The sequence below is a fragment of the Melopsittacus undulatus genome, chromosome 2 (assembly GCF_012275295.1).
Source record: "Melopsittacus undulatus isolate bMelUnd1 chromosome 2, bMelUnd1.mat.Z, whole genome shotgun sequence".
Taxonomy (NCBI): Eukaryota; Metazoa; Chordata; class Aves; order Psittaciformes; family Psittaculidae; genus Melopsittacus; species Melopsittacus undulatus.
In genome coordinates, this window is record NC_047528.1 from 93,464,654 (window position 1) to 93,479,563 (window position 14,910).

The 14,910-nt window shown below is 43.5% G+C and overlaps 2 protein-coding genes across 3 annotated transcripts in view; one reads left to right on the plus strand and one right to left on the minus strand.

Annotated features, from left to right (window-relative positions):
• The first annotated feature begins 270 nt into the window (after positions 1 to 270).
• DONSON (DNA replication fork stabilization factor DONSON) lies at positions 271 to 6,974 on the plus strand. 2 transcript variants are annotated; one of them, XM_031051476.2, is made up of 10 exons: positions 271 to 790; positions 1,148 to 1,228; positions 2,649 to 2,852; positions 3,242 to 3,420; positions 4,011 to 4,189; positions 4,288 to 4,411; positions 4,541 to 4,645; positions 5,231 to 5,429; positions 6,093 to 6,308; positions 6,593 to 6,974. In XM_031051476.2, the coding sequence occupies exons 1-10, from the start codon at positions 515 to 517 to the stop codon at positions 6,728 to 6,730; spliced, it is 1,701 nt and encodes a 566-aa protein (XP_030907336.2). In that variant the 5' UTR covers positions 271 to 514; the 3' UTR covers positions 6,731 to 6,974. The 2 variants fall into 2 exon arrangements, with proteins under 2 accessions (XP_030907336.2, XP_030907337.1); XM_031051477.2 differs by lacking the exons at positions 271 to 790; positions 1,148 to 1,228 and adding an exon at positions 2,355 to 2,545.
• A 2,558-nt stretch (positions 6,975 to 9,532) lies between these two features.
• SON (SON DNA and RNA binding protein) overlaps positions 9,533 to 14,910 on the minus strand; it is a 29,461-nt gene continuing 24,083 nt past the window's right edge. The window contains exons 8-10 of the mRNA XM_034071692.1: positions 12,131 to 12,199; positions 11,929 to 12,044; positions 9,533 to 11,393 (exon numbers count right to left, since the gene is read on the minus strand). Of these exons, the coding sequence (XP_033927583.1) occupies positions 11,235 to 11,393; positions 11,929 to 12,044; positions 12,131 to 12,199 (344 nt within the window). The 3' untranslated portion in view covers positions 9,533 to 11,234. The remainder of the gene's footprint in view (positions 11,394 to 11,928; positions 12,045 to 12,130; positions 12,200 to 14,910) is intronic.

The window sequence follows — 14,910 nt, forward strand, 5'->3', positions numbered from 1 at the left end:
CTACTGCCTTTTCTTCGTGGTGAGGGCATGGGTGCCTTTCTCCACGACAGTCTGAAGTAAAATAGCCCAGCGTGTGCCCTCGCCAGTAGTGTGAATCACCATCACAACTAGTTTTCTGCACAGCGTGTGCACAGTCTCCCATTTCACACAGTGGAAGCTGTGATCTAGCATCTGCACCAGTGATTTTGGTCCTGATGCGGCTATGTGGCAGTTTCCTCAGTCCCTGACTGGAGAGGCACTCAGGCTGGGTTCAGAATGGATTCGGAAATGCGTTTACGGTTTTTAGCACTAACGCTTTTACTATTCTCCCCCCGAACCGTGGTTGGGAGCACGGCAGGGCCGCGGTAACCGGGTCACCCCTAGGCGCCTTCGGGGGGCGGAAAATATGGCGGCCGCTGCTGTGGTACCTTAGTACCGCCCAGGGGCGGAGCTCGTAGCATTTCGCGCCAAGCTGGGACATCGGCTCCCGCCCAGCTGTTCAGCAGCGCTCCGCTCTGCTGCGCGCCGCCCGGCCATGGCAGCACACACCGTGCCCGGGTACTCGCCCGGCTTCAAGAAGCCACCGGCCGTGCTGCGGCTGAAGCGCAAACGGCTGAGGAGGAGCGAGTCCCCGGCCGCCGCCGCTCCCCCGCCTTGCGGCGCGGCCCCGCGGGGCCCTTCCGCACTCGCCCGCCGCAACCCGTTCTCCAGCCTGGACAACGCGCCCCGGGCGGCCGGCACCCCGCAACCGCTGGAGCGGGCCTGGAGGCCACCGGCAGACGGGTACCCCTCGGCAGTGCCGTTCTGGCAGGTAGGGCCGGGCCTGCGGGGACCGGGGGATTCTCTGTGGGGCCGGGGATGCGCGGGGTGAAAGGGAAAGGAGCCTCCGCGCTGGCGCCGGCGCTATAGCCCTCAGCCGGCCGCGGCAGCCAGCAGCCCGCTCCTCTGGGGAAAGGCAGCTCTGGGGCTTCCCTGGCTCTGTGCACAGACCAGGCCGAGCCATTGCACTGCTCTGGGTAGGAGCCTTTCGATCGCACCGAGGGTGGGTGTTTGCAGTATATATGTGCTTAGCATCCCTCCGGGAACTTCACTGCAGGGAGGGGGGCGGCTATAAATTACGAACCTAGTTCTAACTTTGTGCTGCATCTTACGCTTCTTTCCCATTCAGCTTTTAGAGCCTGTTTCTGAAGATAAGCCCACCAGGAGAGCGGAGCCCTATGAAAGAACTGACATCCTCACCCTAACCGATGTATGAAACAGCACATACTGCTTCTGAAATGGTTTTTAGCTGTTCTCAGTTCACAAAAATAGCTGAAATTGTTTAATTCAATATTTGATAGCCCATCTCTGTATAAAGTCATGTATTAAAATGTCAGTGTTCATGAAACTGCCTTAAATTGCTTTGATATTTGCTGTTCTAGTAATAGGCTAAAGCCAGCCTGACATCACTATTGTAGTTCCAGTTGGCAGAGGTTGTTGTCTTCTTCCAGTTTTATTACCATGTTCACCATAATTCTCCTGTTTCTTAGTTCTGTGTTTTGTTGAGATTAGGCATGTTCTTCAACGTGATGCATATCCTGCAGTCTTTTATTCAGCTGCAGAAAGGGAACAAACAACTTCACTCAGCACACACGAAAGGGAGAATACTTAAGAACCAGACTTTGAAAGACAGTTTTGAGCAGACAGTGTCTAACACTGTTACTGTTTCAGAAACTGGAGTTCAGACTAACTTAGCAGAACAGAAAAATGGCCTCTCAAAGAGAACAAACTGTCCTGGAGCTCCCCAGTGGGGTTTTCTGTAGCCTGCAGGAAAAGTATCTGACACCACAGTCACCAGGAGAGGATGAATTTAAACAGTAATTGGTTTGGCATGGAAATTCTTGCCTTCATAAACTTAAGGCTAAGTTGTTGAGGTTTTTTGGTTTTGTTTGTTTTGTTTTTTTTTACTTTTTTTAAGTCCTTTATCCTTTTATCTGTTCCTAGTTCGGAACTTTTGGAAAGACTTCTGTGACTGAAAACCTACTTTTGCATTTTTATAAGCAATATAATGCTGTATTTGTAGTAGAATCTGTTACTGAGTAAAATAATTGAGTATAAACTGTGACTTTGGTTCTACTGTTAAGAGTGACACTCTGGGTAACTTAGAAATCCTGTCTGAAAAAGCATTTTTGTTTTAAGTATGTGTCTTAAATTAATGTAAGCATTTCCTTAGGAACAAAAGGAGTCAGGCATTTGGAAGCTGTGACTGCCCCATCCCTGGCAATATTCAAGGCCAGGCTGGATGGGGCTTTGAGCAGCCTGGTCTAGTGGAAGGTGTCCTTGCCCCTGGCAGGGGGTTGGAACTAAATGACCTTTAATGTCCCTTCCAGCCTAAACCAGTCTATGATTCTTGCTGTGTACTGAATTGGACAAAAACAGGAGATGGCAGGTGTAACTTGTCTTCTTATAGGCTACTAAACTGAAGATGGTCCATGTGATAGCTGAAGTCCAGTATCTGGTCTGCCTGCCAGGAAAGGTATATTAAATTCACAAGGGAGGAGACCTAACCATGCTAAATTATAAACAGGTAGCTACATAGGTTGGTTTCTTGTTTGTTGGTGGTTGTTCAGTTTTAGGTTTTTATTTGTTTGTTTCCTAGGGGTTAACTGATGCTATTTCTGTTTTATAAGGACCTGCATTCATCTGCTACTGTACCTGAAGTCCCCTCCTCACCAAAGCATGAATTTCCTGCAGACTGGAGTATTAAAACACGACTTTTGTTTATGTCTTCACAACCTTTTACCTGGACAGAACACTTAAAAGCACAAGAGGAAGCTCAAGGATTTGCTCAGCATTGCAGAGCTGTAGAAACAAACTTGCCACAGAGCTTACAGGTAATACGTAAGAGGGTAGCTTGGAGCTCCAGCTTTATAAAGGAGGCTGTACCTTTGCACCTTTCTGTACATGGCAGTGAAGGCTTGATTCTGTTTTATTTTCATCTTACATTAAGAATAAGGCCTACTTACTAACCTGATTCCATCTGTGGTTTGTACTCATAGCAGCAAGCAGTGGTGAGTGGTCTTAAATGACCACTTAGAGGTTAAGTTAAATCTTAAACTGTGGAGCAGTTGCCAGTTGCTTTCCATCTTTCTTAAGTCTGCCCTATTCACAAGCCTGGGATGTTTCTGTTTTAATACTTTATGTACTATTTTTTTAATCTTCACTTGCAACACTGCCTGAAGTGAAGCATTACTGTCCTCACCAAATACTTTCTGACACCTAGGAACCAAAGCTGTCGACAGAACTGCGTTGTGCCTTTCAGCAAAGCCTCGTTTACTGGCTTCACCCTTCACTGCCGTGGCTGCAGCTGTTCCCTCGCATTGGAGCAGATAGGAAAATAGTCGGAAAGGCTAGTCCTTGGTCACAGGATGAAGACTTGCAACAAGTGCTAATGAGTGACTGGTAAGTGGAATCAAACACTGTATCTAGTAAGATTCAAATAATGAGATTTTAATAATTGTACAAGTTCTTTCCATTTTAGTTAAAAAGCTTTTAAACTTATTTTTTTCCTTCTAGAATACACATTATTTTGATGACCCAGGTTAAAAAAATATAAGACTAAAGCTACCCTCCTGTGTTAAATGCTCTTCTCTGATCCTAGTTGTTAATCTGGGTAGCAGTCCATAAATCTAGGTTGCCTCTGAGGCTTCCTGTAAACCCATGTGCTAGAAAGCACATGTGCTGGAAGAGCATAGTGCTTGCAAACAGGCTGTGTTTTGGAGGAGTACAGTTTTCCAGATGCTGAGCACATTTGAAGATCTGGACAATCATTCACAGTGCTCTCAAACCCATGCAAAGTACACCCACCAACACCCAGCCAGACCTGTGCAAAGTACACCCACCAACACCCAGCCAAACCTGTGCAAAGTACACCCACTAACACACAGCCAAATCTGTGCAAAGTACACCCACCAATACCCAGTCAGACCCGGCTGGGTAGGTCAACACCCAAGGATTACCTTCAGTCACAGACACCTTTTCTTCTGATGCAGGTCTGTCAGCTTTACCTCTCTGTACAATCTGCTCAAAGCCAAACTGTGTCCCTACTTCTACGTATGTACCTACCAGTTTACTGTCCTGTTCCGTGCAGCCGGTCTTGCAGGAAGTGATGTCATCACAGCTGTAATTTCTCCCACAACTAGAGGTTTGAGGGAAGCCATGAGAAATGAAGGTGAGGTGAAACCAGTCCAACTGGGATTTGAATAACTGATAAAGTGCATTGACTGCAGCACAGAACCATTCATTGCTTGCTCTCCTCCTCTGTTCAAGGCATAGAGTTTTCTTTACCTTTGGTAGAAGAAAGTAAAAGCAGGAAACAGAAAAACTCTGAAGTGAATTTGGAAGCAGAAGGTGCCAACAGCCTTGAAGTGGACAACAGCATGGACGGTGGAGAGTATGTATTACATAATGTTAGGTCTTCCACAATGCTGGAATTCAAGGGTATCTACAGAATTCTCAATGTTCTATTTGGAAACCTTCATAAGAAGTGTTGCTCACCTAACACTGATTCTGTGTTTCCCAGAGAGCCAGCTCCAAGCGATGATGATGATGATGAAAGTTTCTCTTGGCTTGAGGAGATGGGAGTCCAAGACAAGGTTAAGAAACCAGATGCTATTTCTATTAAACTGTATCCTTTCTGTGCACATCACTGTGTATGACAGGGGAAAACCATGCAGATGTTATCTTTCTGTGGTATAGATTTGAGTTTTGTAAAAGCTTTTGAAAGCTTATTTCCAAATACCAATCCTTGTATTACTGCATAGCCAGGGACTGTGCATGTCTTCTTTGTTTCTTTATGACAAGTATTTCTAGATGCTTTTCTTCTTGAACGAAAAAGCAGCGTGAAAGAAAAGGCTGTCTGTTCACGTATGCTGAATTTACACTTGGAAGTAGTGTGGCATAGCAGGGACAAAGCTATAGACCGGGACAGCTTTTGCTGAGAACCTTTAGGTGTTTCAGAGGTCTTCTGGTTCTGTTTGCACGTGGGGAGCACTGGAGGTTTTAATAATGAAATCAGAAGCCTGGCTTAAGATGCTGTTTAATATTTGAAGAACAAACCTGGATCAGTGTGAAGCTTGGTGGGTTTTGTTTATTTTAACTGATTTGACTGGTCAGAGGGGCACCTTCTGGAGCTGTGCTACTCCAGTTCTAAATTGGGTGCATTGATGCTTTTCAATTCCTCATGGTTTTTCTTTGACTTCAGTCAATGCAGTCGTAAGGATAATCGTGAGGTGCAGATGGATCACAAACCCCAATCCCTTGCACTGGTGAAAGGAACAAACACGTTCACCTTGCTGAACTTCCTGATAAACTGTAAGAGCCTGGTGGCTGTGGCAGGCCCACAGGCAGGCCTTCCGCCGACTTTGCTGTCCCCTGTTGCTTTCCGAGGTGGAACAATGCAAACGCTCAAAGTAAGTCACACCACTGTCTCTGTTTTCTAATAAAGTTGTTTCTTCACCCAGTAGATCAGATACAGGCTTTGTATAGTTTCCCTGAGGTACTGCAGAGTAATTTTTGTTGCTACAACCCAAGGGAGCATTTTGGCTGCAATACAGACTGCCTCCTAAGTCTTTGTCCACATTGATCTGTGCTGCTAAACTAAAATACCCAAGTTTATGTTCTTCATACCCTGATAAGTAAGGGGTTAAACAGACTTCTCAAATGCTAAAATGGTTCTTAAAATGTTCTGGGATCTCATGGGGTCTCCAGCTATCAGAGATACTGTTTGCATGGAGGGAGCCTCTAAGCCATGGCTCACCATGTTACTATAAGGATGTGGTGGATACTAAAGGAGATGCCATTAATAGAGGTAGTGCAGTCTTTCACCCACCAGAGAGCAGTTCACACTGCTCTTCAGGAGTTAATGCTGTATAGCATTCCTGCATATCAGTCAGTACATTTTAGGAGTTCTTAGACAGTAAAAGCCTAATGCTCACGTATTGAACAGTAAGTTGACAATACTGAGAAGTATTTTGAACCTTTAATGGGACTGTAGCATTGCAGTATTGAAATAAATTAAAATTAGGGCTTGATTTGGTGTGTCAAGAACTAATCCTATATGGTTTTGTCCTCAGGCTCGAAGTATAAACGCCAAAGCCAGGGTTCGCTTGGCATATGAGAACATATTCAGCCTGGAGATTGTGGGCCCCGTCATGCCTCATTCCCTGCATGCACTGACTATGCTGCTCAAGGCTGCCCAGAGGGGAGCATTCTCTGGTGTGTTTTATACGCATGAGCCAACTGCTGTGTTTAACACTGATCTTGACGACACACACCCTGCCTTGAATGAGGTAAGGAAACTAGTATGGACAATCTTTCGTGTTAGGAATAGTATCTTTATTGCAAACTGTAGGACACAGTGACATAAAACTTTCCCTTAACACATCGGTTTACACCCAACTACTTGTGATCACGACCTGGCTGTCCTCAGGGTTTGTCCCTCCCTTAGATACAGAATAATCCAGGAAATCAGCTTTTCTGGAAGTTCCCCAGAGGTACACAAATGAACATTTAGAACTGCAGGTACTTCAAACAGAAATACCTATGTCCCTCCTCTTCATGTAAATTCCCACAGGAAACAGTACACAAAGATCTTCCTGCATGTGGACTGCATCCCAAGACTTTAGATCAACTGAGTCAGCGTCCAACATTGAGAAAATCTTCCATCCGATTTCTGGAAATGAAGGATTATGCTTATACCTGGAAGTCCTAGGTCTGCTAGTCCCATTTAATGGGAGAGAATGCTCTCAAGCGTGCAGTTGCTGTATTTCGTTCACATGCATCTACACAGGCACCACCCATGGGATACCGATAGGGATACGATCTAATTGCACAACACAGATAACTATTGCATAAAACGCTTCAAAGGACTTCTAAAGGAAATTAATGAAAAGGCCTTGGACATCTGCTTTTGTATTTTAGAAAGCCTTTTTTAAATAAAACTGGATAAAACATGATTATGTTTTATTGGTCTGACTTGTGTCCAGAAGGTCTGTATTCCTCATGTCATGCAGATGTGCTGCAATTGCTCTGTGTAACCAGTTTGGACATGTGGAATTCTTGGCACAACCTTCCCACCCTCCTTCCAGGACTGCTCACAGCACCTTACCAAGAGCTCAATAGCTGCACTTTGGTATGCTGCACCTCCTGCTTTAGAGTGAGTCTGCTCTCAACTCCACAAAGCCAGATGAAAACCAGATGGACACAGCAGCGTTTTGGCTGCAGTGGGACTGGATTAAAAGGTTTCAATTCCTCAGAACTGCTGGGCATACCTAGTTGGTATTCCCATACCCACACTCACATTAAAGCTAACTAGGCTTTTAAAGAGCCACTTCTACAAACAAGTTAGAGGAATAAATAGTTGTGGCACCTGCGAGAGAACAAGGAGCCAGAAGGGGGCTGCTGATCTACGTTCATAGCAACAGTAGCATATGAACAGGTTGAATTCAGTCTGCTTCACTTCACATGAGAGCTGTTATTTATGAGGCATGTACGTCACTTTTTACACAGCTATTAAGTGATCAGATTTTGGCAGCAGAAAACACTAAATGTGAAGAGCAGTATGTAGGACACCATTGTGCTTGTGCCCTCAACATTTTGAATCCAACCAGTACTTTGCACAGAAAACAAAGTGGTGCTCGGGCCATGTGGTGAGCTACCCTTATCTTCACTGTGGTGCTGTGAAGCTCACTACCTCAGAATTGACCAGGGATTCTAAAACAGCAACAGGAGGCTTCATCCAGGTCTCTCTTGAGCTTCCCTGTTGTCCCAGAGGTGAGCCTCTCTTGAGAGCTGTTCCTGACCTCAGAGCCCACCATTCAGTTTAAAAATGAAAATGAAAATGGGCAGCATTTTCCCAGTCTGTGCTTGAGGAACAGGCCTACAGAGTATGTGTTAGCACATGGAACAAGTTACTGAAAACAACAGGGAATAACAGTTCTGCAGTTGCCTCTATGGAAAAGCAATTTTAATTGAGCCAGTGCCCATTTTTGTATGTGGTCTAGAGCCTGGCTGTTGCTAACTTACTTCAGTTTGTATTTTCACATCTAGCATGCATTTAAAAACATTCTTGAACTGCAGTTACATTCTGGTAGTCTAAAACCGTGCAGCTTCAAAGATCTACAACTGAATTCTTTACCTTGTGCTGCAGTGCCTCCTGCCACTCTGAACTGTTGGCTTTCACTCAAGAGATTTGCCTGCCCTTTCAGCAGCATGCGCCCACTGCTCCCGGTCCTGCAACACAGCACTGCTCCCAACACATACTTGGCACTAGGGAATCTTCCCTAGAAAAGCTCTGGCATTAGCCTGCCCCACCTACAGGTATGTTCAGTAAGTACTACCTACCATTATCTCGGGCATGTGGAAAGCAGCGAGATTTATTTATTTAACTTGTCCAAATGAATAGAATTTCATTAACCTGTCCTTTGTTTGGGAGAGGCAATTCCAACATTTCCAAGGTACAGGCACTTGGCCTTCCTGCTCCTCCAGTCCTAACTATTTAAAGACTACAAATGGGAAGAATCCAAACAAATTGTTCCCATGGGAGCCGGCTACAAGTCCTCAGGTGACTGTTTCTGTGGGCTCCCCTCTTGTGTGACAGGGAAGGTGCAGAAGCACCTTCAAGCAAAGTTACTTCTAGGGAAAGAATTCTACAGGGAAAGGAAATCCCGCAGCCAGAGCTGGGAGGAGTTACAGGCAGTCCCCTTCAAGACAGCTCAAGTGCTGCATAAATAACCAGGTTCCAAGAGTGTTTCCTAGTTGTTCTTTTTAATGTATCACTACTTATCTATTCCTGCATGCAAAAGACACTCAAACCAATTCAAATTTACAAATCTAACAGAAGCACATGGCTGCACTAGCTTTAGATCCATAGATCATCTTAAACAACAAAGAATTAAACTAGAACACAAACCTCAAAATCAAGAACTGTCATGATTAGGGCATTACAGACCTTAGTTATCTTTTTTTCACAAGTCTTCCTTCAGACCAAAGGTTAAATCCATGTACAGCACCACATCTTGCCCTGAAATCCAGAGCTTTCCTAAATAGTTATTTTTTAAATGGAGTCTGCAGTGGGACTAAATTCATCCATTCCTTGCTGCTGTGCAATAACATGTCTTTACATTATATATGGGGAATACAGACCTAAAAAGGCAAAAGCAAACAGGTACAAGAGATTGTTATGTTCCCAGATGTGATGCTGCACAGCTGTGACACCAGTGCTGACATGGACACCACGGACAGAGTGAACAGAATAACGAACATCTCAACTGCTTCAGCTCTATCAAACCAGACATTTACACAAAAGTCTGATTAAGAGCCCATTAATTACTCTCAAGTCGTACATCAACAAGCCCGACTTGTGCTAAGACCCATACAACACCCACTTCTCCTAGGTTGGATCCTTCCACTGCTGTCCCAGCGTATTCAATTATTTTTATACACACCTCCCAAGTAGTGCAGCAAATGCGGCGAGGAAATCTTCACATATTTAGTCAGAGACTGAAGGCAAGAAGCCAAAGGGAAAAAAGTTTTAATTACAGACAATTATGTCCATGAAAATTAACTTAGGCCTAGAGCGCTTTGACAGACGAGTAAGGGTCTTTATTTTATGGAAGTGGGCAGTCAACAACCAAACACCATTTCTCTGCTGTACATAACACAAGACATAGACCCTTGTCCCTTCAGGGCACAGAAAGACACCTTGTTCTTTAACAGTTGGCAGAATACACACAGGTCATCTTACTTTGTGGAAGAGGTACTAGTAATTCTTCACCTCTGTTCCTGTTACCATGGCAAAGCTCACACGCTTTAGGCCTGAGCGCAGCCTTGCTGTGTACAAACTGTGTTTTGTTCCTATCCCAGACGAGGCTTTGCTCAGGGGGTGTAATACAAAGAAACCTCAGAAAGACTTTTCTGAAATAAGCACATGAGCTGCAGAAGTCCATAAATCCTGGCACCCTGATCATAACTCAGACAAATACAGCCAGAGGTGTGCAATGCCCTTTCCAATCCAAAGTGATTACAGCTCAAGTATTAACACTTCTTAAATTAAAAGTGGAAAAAAAAGGAGGGGTGGGGGAAGATAAAAGAAGGGAAAGCTTTGTACATCCTCTCCCTTGTCCAACTGCCTAAACTCTGGATCAGGCTGTCTCCTTGAGGGCAGAGTACCATTACAGAAAGTGGAAGCCCATGGAATTAATTTGGTAATACTCCAAAGCAACTAGAAGTGACCCTGCAGCCCTAACAGTTATTGGTGATCCTCAGCATACTCTTACACTGCACCCTTCTTCCACAAGTCAACTTGGCAGACACTTGAATTACTGCTTACTGACCAGTGATTAAGATTATGAACTTGTGCTGCTTTTATTGACCAATTTGGGTACAACAATTTAAGCATCATTCTATCCCTTCCCTCCCCCCCAAATCCAGTTGTAGATTTGTTAAGAGTTTAAAATTCACATTAACCACAAAATCATACAATCAACATCAGGCAGTGTGTTAATTTGTTTGGAATAGACAACTCCATCATCTCCCTTCTTAGAACATGCAGGGAGAGTCACCTTCACGTCGCGAGTCTCACGGGATCCACTGCTGGACTTCCTGCCGTCCCTTCAAGTGCATGTCTTTTGCCTAAATCACGTACGTCCTGGAGCATGGGCTGCGGGGCCAGCTGCAGTGCACCACCGAGTCCAACCCTGGACTGAACACAGACAGCAGCCACGGTGCTAACACTGTACAACAGGGCTATCACCATGTGCTTTCTCACGGGGCTGCGGCGCTGCCTGGTACCTGGCCTCGACCAACCATGGGTGAGCACATGACCTTCACCAGCTGCCGGCAACGTGCACGGGTAGCTTTACCGAGACCAGAGAAAACTGCAGCATCATACAAAACAGTATGAAAGTGTTAACATTCCGTATTGAAGAGGAATCGCACGAGCTTTAAAACAAGGGTTTCAATTACTGATGCCTCCAGAGTCTGTCGTCTGATTTAGTCATTTAAGAAATAATTACATCACTAATGTAAACAATATAAACATACCAAAAACTAAGTATGATTTAAATACATTTTGATGGTACAAAAGAAAAACCTGAAGGTGTCTGTACAGTTTTTACAACGTGGGAATTGCCAATGTATTTACAACATGAAAGGGCAAATACCATTTTTGTGCAGAGTAAAATTATCTGAAATAATGTCAATATAAAAAACAATATCTAGCGGTGTGAGGCACTCCTAAACATGGTGGTATTAACCATGCTTTCCTTTGGTACAAGTCCCATCGCTTGGAGAGCCGCAGTTGCTGCTGTGGCTTTAGCATGCTTCTTGTTAAGGCTGGCAAAAGTAGGCCTGTATTCATTTCCATTGACTCTCACCTGTTTATGGGAGAAGAAAGCATTACAAAGTGCCTCAACCACTGCTCTGAGGCAGAGCTTCGCAGCTCCTCCTTTAAGCACCTTCCCTACACAATCCCTCTTAGGGGTAGTCAAAACCCACCCCTGGTATGTAAGCATCATCATTTCTGAACATCAACTGCTAATACAAGGTATGATGTGAAAAAGAAAGCTCATGTTGTAAGATAACTGAAGGACAAACCCATCTTGCTCGTTGCCTTTACAACAGTAAGGTTCAACACCATGCCTGCAAGCAAACAGCAAGAATATGGTACCACATGAGTCAATAATTGTACTAGGAAGTGGAACAGTATGTTTCTTGATGGATTTACAGACTAATGAACTTTTAGAGGTCTGATCTGGCCATTACAGAAACACAACTTAGACATTTTAGCAAAGACACTGCGCAGCAGTCCTCAACCACTCGTAAGATGGTTTATATGTTTATACGAAAATAAAACCATGAACTTACATCACCTTTAACAGAAAGACCAACAGCAAACAAACTCACACGCACCTTAAAGATAAAATGTTTGCGATGATCAGGCCCACTATCATCCACCAACACAAATTCAGGTGGTGACCACCTTCTTTTGTTACAGATCTCCATCAAAGCAGAAACGGGATGTTTACCTTAAGGAGAAAATGCATTTGAAATTTCAGTGCCACTGAAGCCACCATTTTAAACAAGACTGCTTTGAGAAAAGAAAGAATCTCACCTGAAAGATCCTTCATCACAACATAATGTCCAGATCTCTTCTGTGCCTTCTCTCCCACAGCAACAAGCCCTAAACAAAACACAGTAAAGTTTACATTTCCGATCCTCACCTGACTTCTGTATTACCAGCAGTAAAGCAATAACATGTACTCAGTGAAGTCTGAACACCATTCAATGGTCTTTTCAGAAGTCTTCCAAACCTCCCCTTCATCCAACTTTTTTCTCCCCTTCATACTTACTACAGATAACACTCTTCTCAATTGCTCTAGTAAGACTGAACAAGCCAGGTAGTAGAAAACTTTGAGTAGTCTCATGCAAGTCAGGAAACACCTGGTTTTCAATGCCCTCTTTGGAGAAACACTGAATAAGAGACAAGGTTAAGAACACTCTCTCCTCCAGTCTTTTTGTGCAACCCAGAAGCCATCCACTACCGTAAGAGTTTGCCTCTGACACACTGAACAGTTGTATTTCCAATAAACAGTAAGAATTGTAACCTAGCACATCCTGTTGCAATACAAGTAACACCGCACCATTCTGATGTGCTCTATTTATCAGTATTCAAATACTTATCCTTTAAGTACAAATTCACAGCCCAGTTTCTGTGCTTTCAACTGCACCCGAATATAAAATAGCAGAAGAGCTTGCAACTGGGCCACAAGACAATGCAAAGAGCACAAATGCCAATGAAAGTCACTATGAAACACGGAAGCTGAACATTTTTCTTTTTGGAAGCTTACAAGAATAAGAAATTAAGGGCAACAACTGCTAAAAACATATCAAATGCCAGTAACCATGCCATGCTCATACAGTGACTCAAGTATCTTTACATATTTACATGCTATTACCTTAAATATCAAAAATACCTGCCCAGTTTTCAGTTTCTCAGACTTCAGTCTTTCAAATACTACTTTGTTTCTTACCTCTATTTGTTTGTGTTCCTGGCTTTGGTGAATAAGGACAGGGAGATACTGCAATTGTTTCCAGTTTCTTCCTGTTCCTTTAGGGTTTTTTGGTTGGCATTTTGATCTGGTTTGCCTTTGAAGAAAATCCTTCTCTCCTTACCAGACTGTCATCCTAATATTCATGCAGCTCCCGAGTAAGGGCTTTTCAAGTGGTATGAAACCCTCACAGACAAGAATCACTGAAACGAGGTTTATTTTTCTTCCCTTTACAGAATTTTATATCCAGAATAACCAAAGATTTCCACCAAAGAAAAAAACCTCTTATGTCATTCTCTGATTAATATTGTGTCTCCCTCACTCGCAGTCACTGACACTTATCTTCCACATCTTGTCCCTGGTACCTCAAGAAGGACTGTCAAAAGAGCAGTGGACTCCACCAAGCCCCACTGATGGACCAAGGTTCTTTAACACAGACAACCAGCAATTTACTGACTGATATCAAAGCTCAAGGAGGGTTTGGCTCAATGCTGCCTGTGACAGAACTACAGATCTCGCTCAGTGCCTGGGAAAAGCAGGGTCTAAGGGAAAGCTATGACAAAGGCAGACAGACAACCTTTTGGTTTGTGTCCTAGTTCAGCCTACTGAGTAACTCTGAGCATACTGCTTGGTCCTGCATCTAGGAATAGTATTTTATTTGGGAATGAGTTCTGAAAGCGTGACAAAATATTCCTTACAAAACAAAACCAGGACACTTAATGTAACAGACAGATTCCTTCTAAAAATTCCTGATTTGTCTTTAAACCTCTATAAAAACTTTAAAAAAATACTACTTTTTACACATTTAAGCATCAAAAAACTCTGATGTTTGAAGAAGCTTTTCAGCTACTCAACACTGTTCAGCTGCTTCTTTGTAATGCATGAAACATGTAACCTCTTCACAACGCAAACTGCCTCCCTGTATTACACACTTGGTTGGCTCAATATTAAAGATAATTCTTTATCAACACAGAACATGTTTAGAATTTATTTGGGTGGAAATGATCAGATTAGGTTGCACACATGATGATAAGTATTTAAAAACAGTTAAATTCGAGCAAAGCACAGCCATCACTAAGGTTATCTGTATTTTCAGACAGAGCTACCACAGGCCAGGAAGAGGCATCCTTTAACTCCACTAAACGTTTTTAATTGTTATTGAAGACTGAATGTTCTGAAGAAGAAAGAGCAAACTATCTGTTACAGAATGCCCAGCACAACAAGGACCTGACCTGTCTCAGGCCATAGGGCTTGGTGCTTGAAACTTTGGTAATAAATTCTGCAGGCACTAAGGAAATTTCTGTTAGGAAAAACATGAGGATCCTGGGACACACTTCTCTAAGTGGAAACTTGAGCTGCAACATGAGCTGCATCTCACCAAAACGTTTTTAATGTTCAAAACGTTCACAGGTTGTGCAGCAAAATTGCCTCTTTCATGTGAGGTAGCAAGAAGCAAGCAACATGACGGAACAGAGCTAATCCTTCCCTCCTCACCACAAAACTCCATCACCATGTTACATAGGCTGTTTGAGAAAATAATACTGACACTGTTCTCAGTTTCTTCTCTCCGACTGCTATAAATCAAGCTAGGTTGAAGGAACTCTTGCCAGCACCAAGAACTTTCCAAGACAACATCTACAAAGACGACAGTAGCTAAGTAACAGTAACAAAATACTAGTCAAAAATTATTTTCTTGGCAACCACTCTGTCACCAGGTATCTTTTTTCCTTTCTTTAAACAGAGAGGCTGCACAAAAGAAAACCAGCTGAAAAGTGAAGTCCGTGTAACTGTGTTCAGTACTTTGAGACTGTTGCACTTCTCCATTTACAAAACCCACATTATG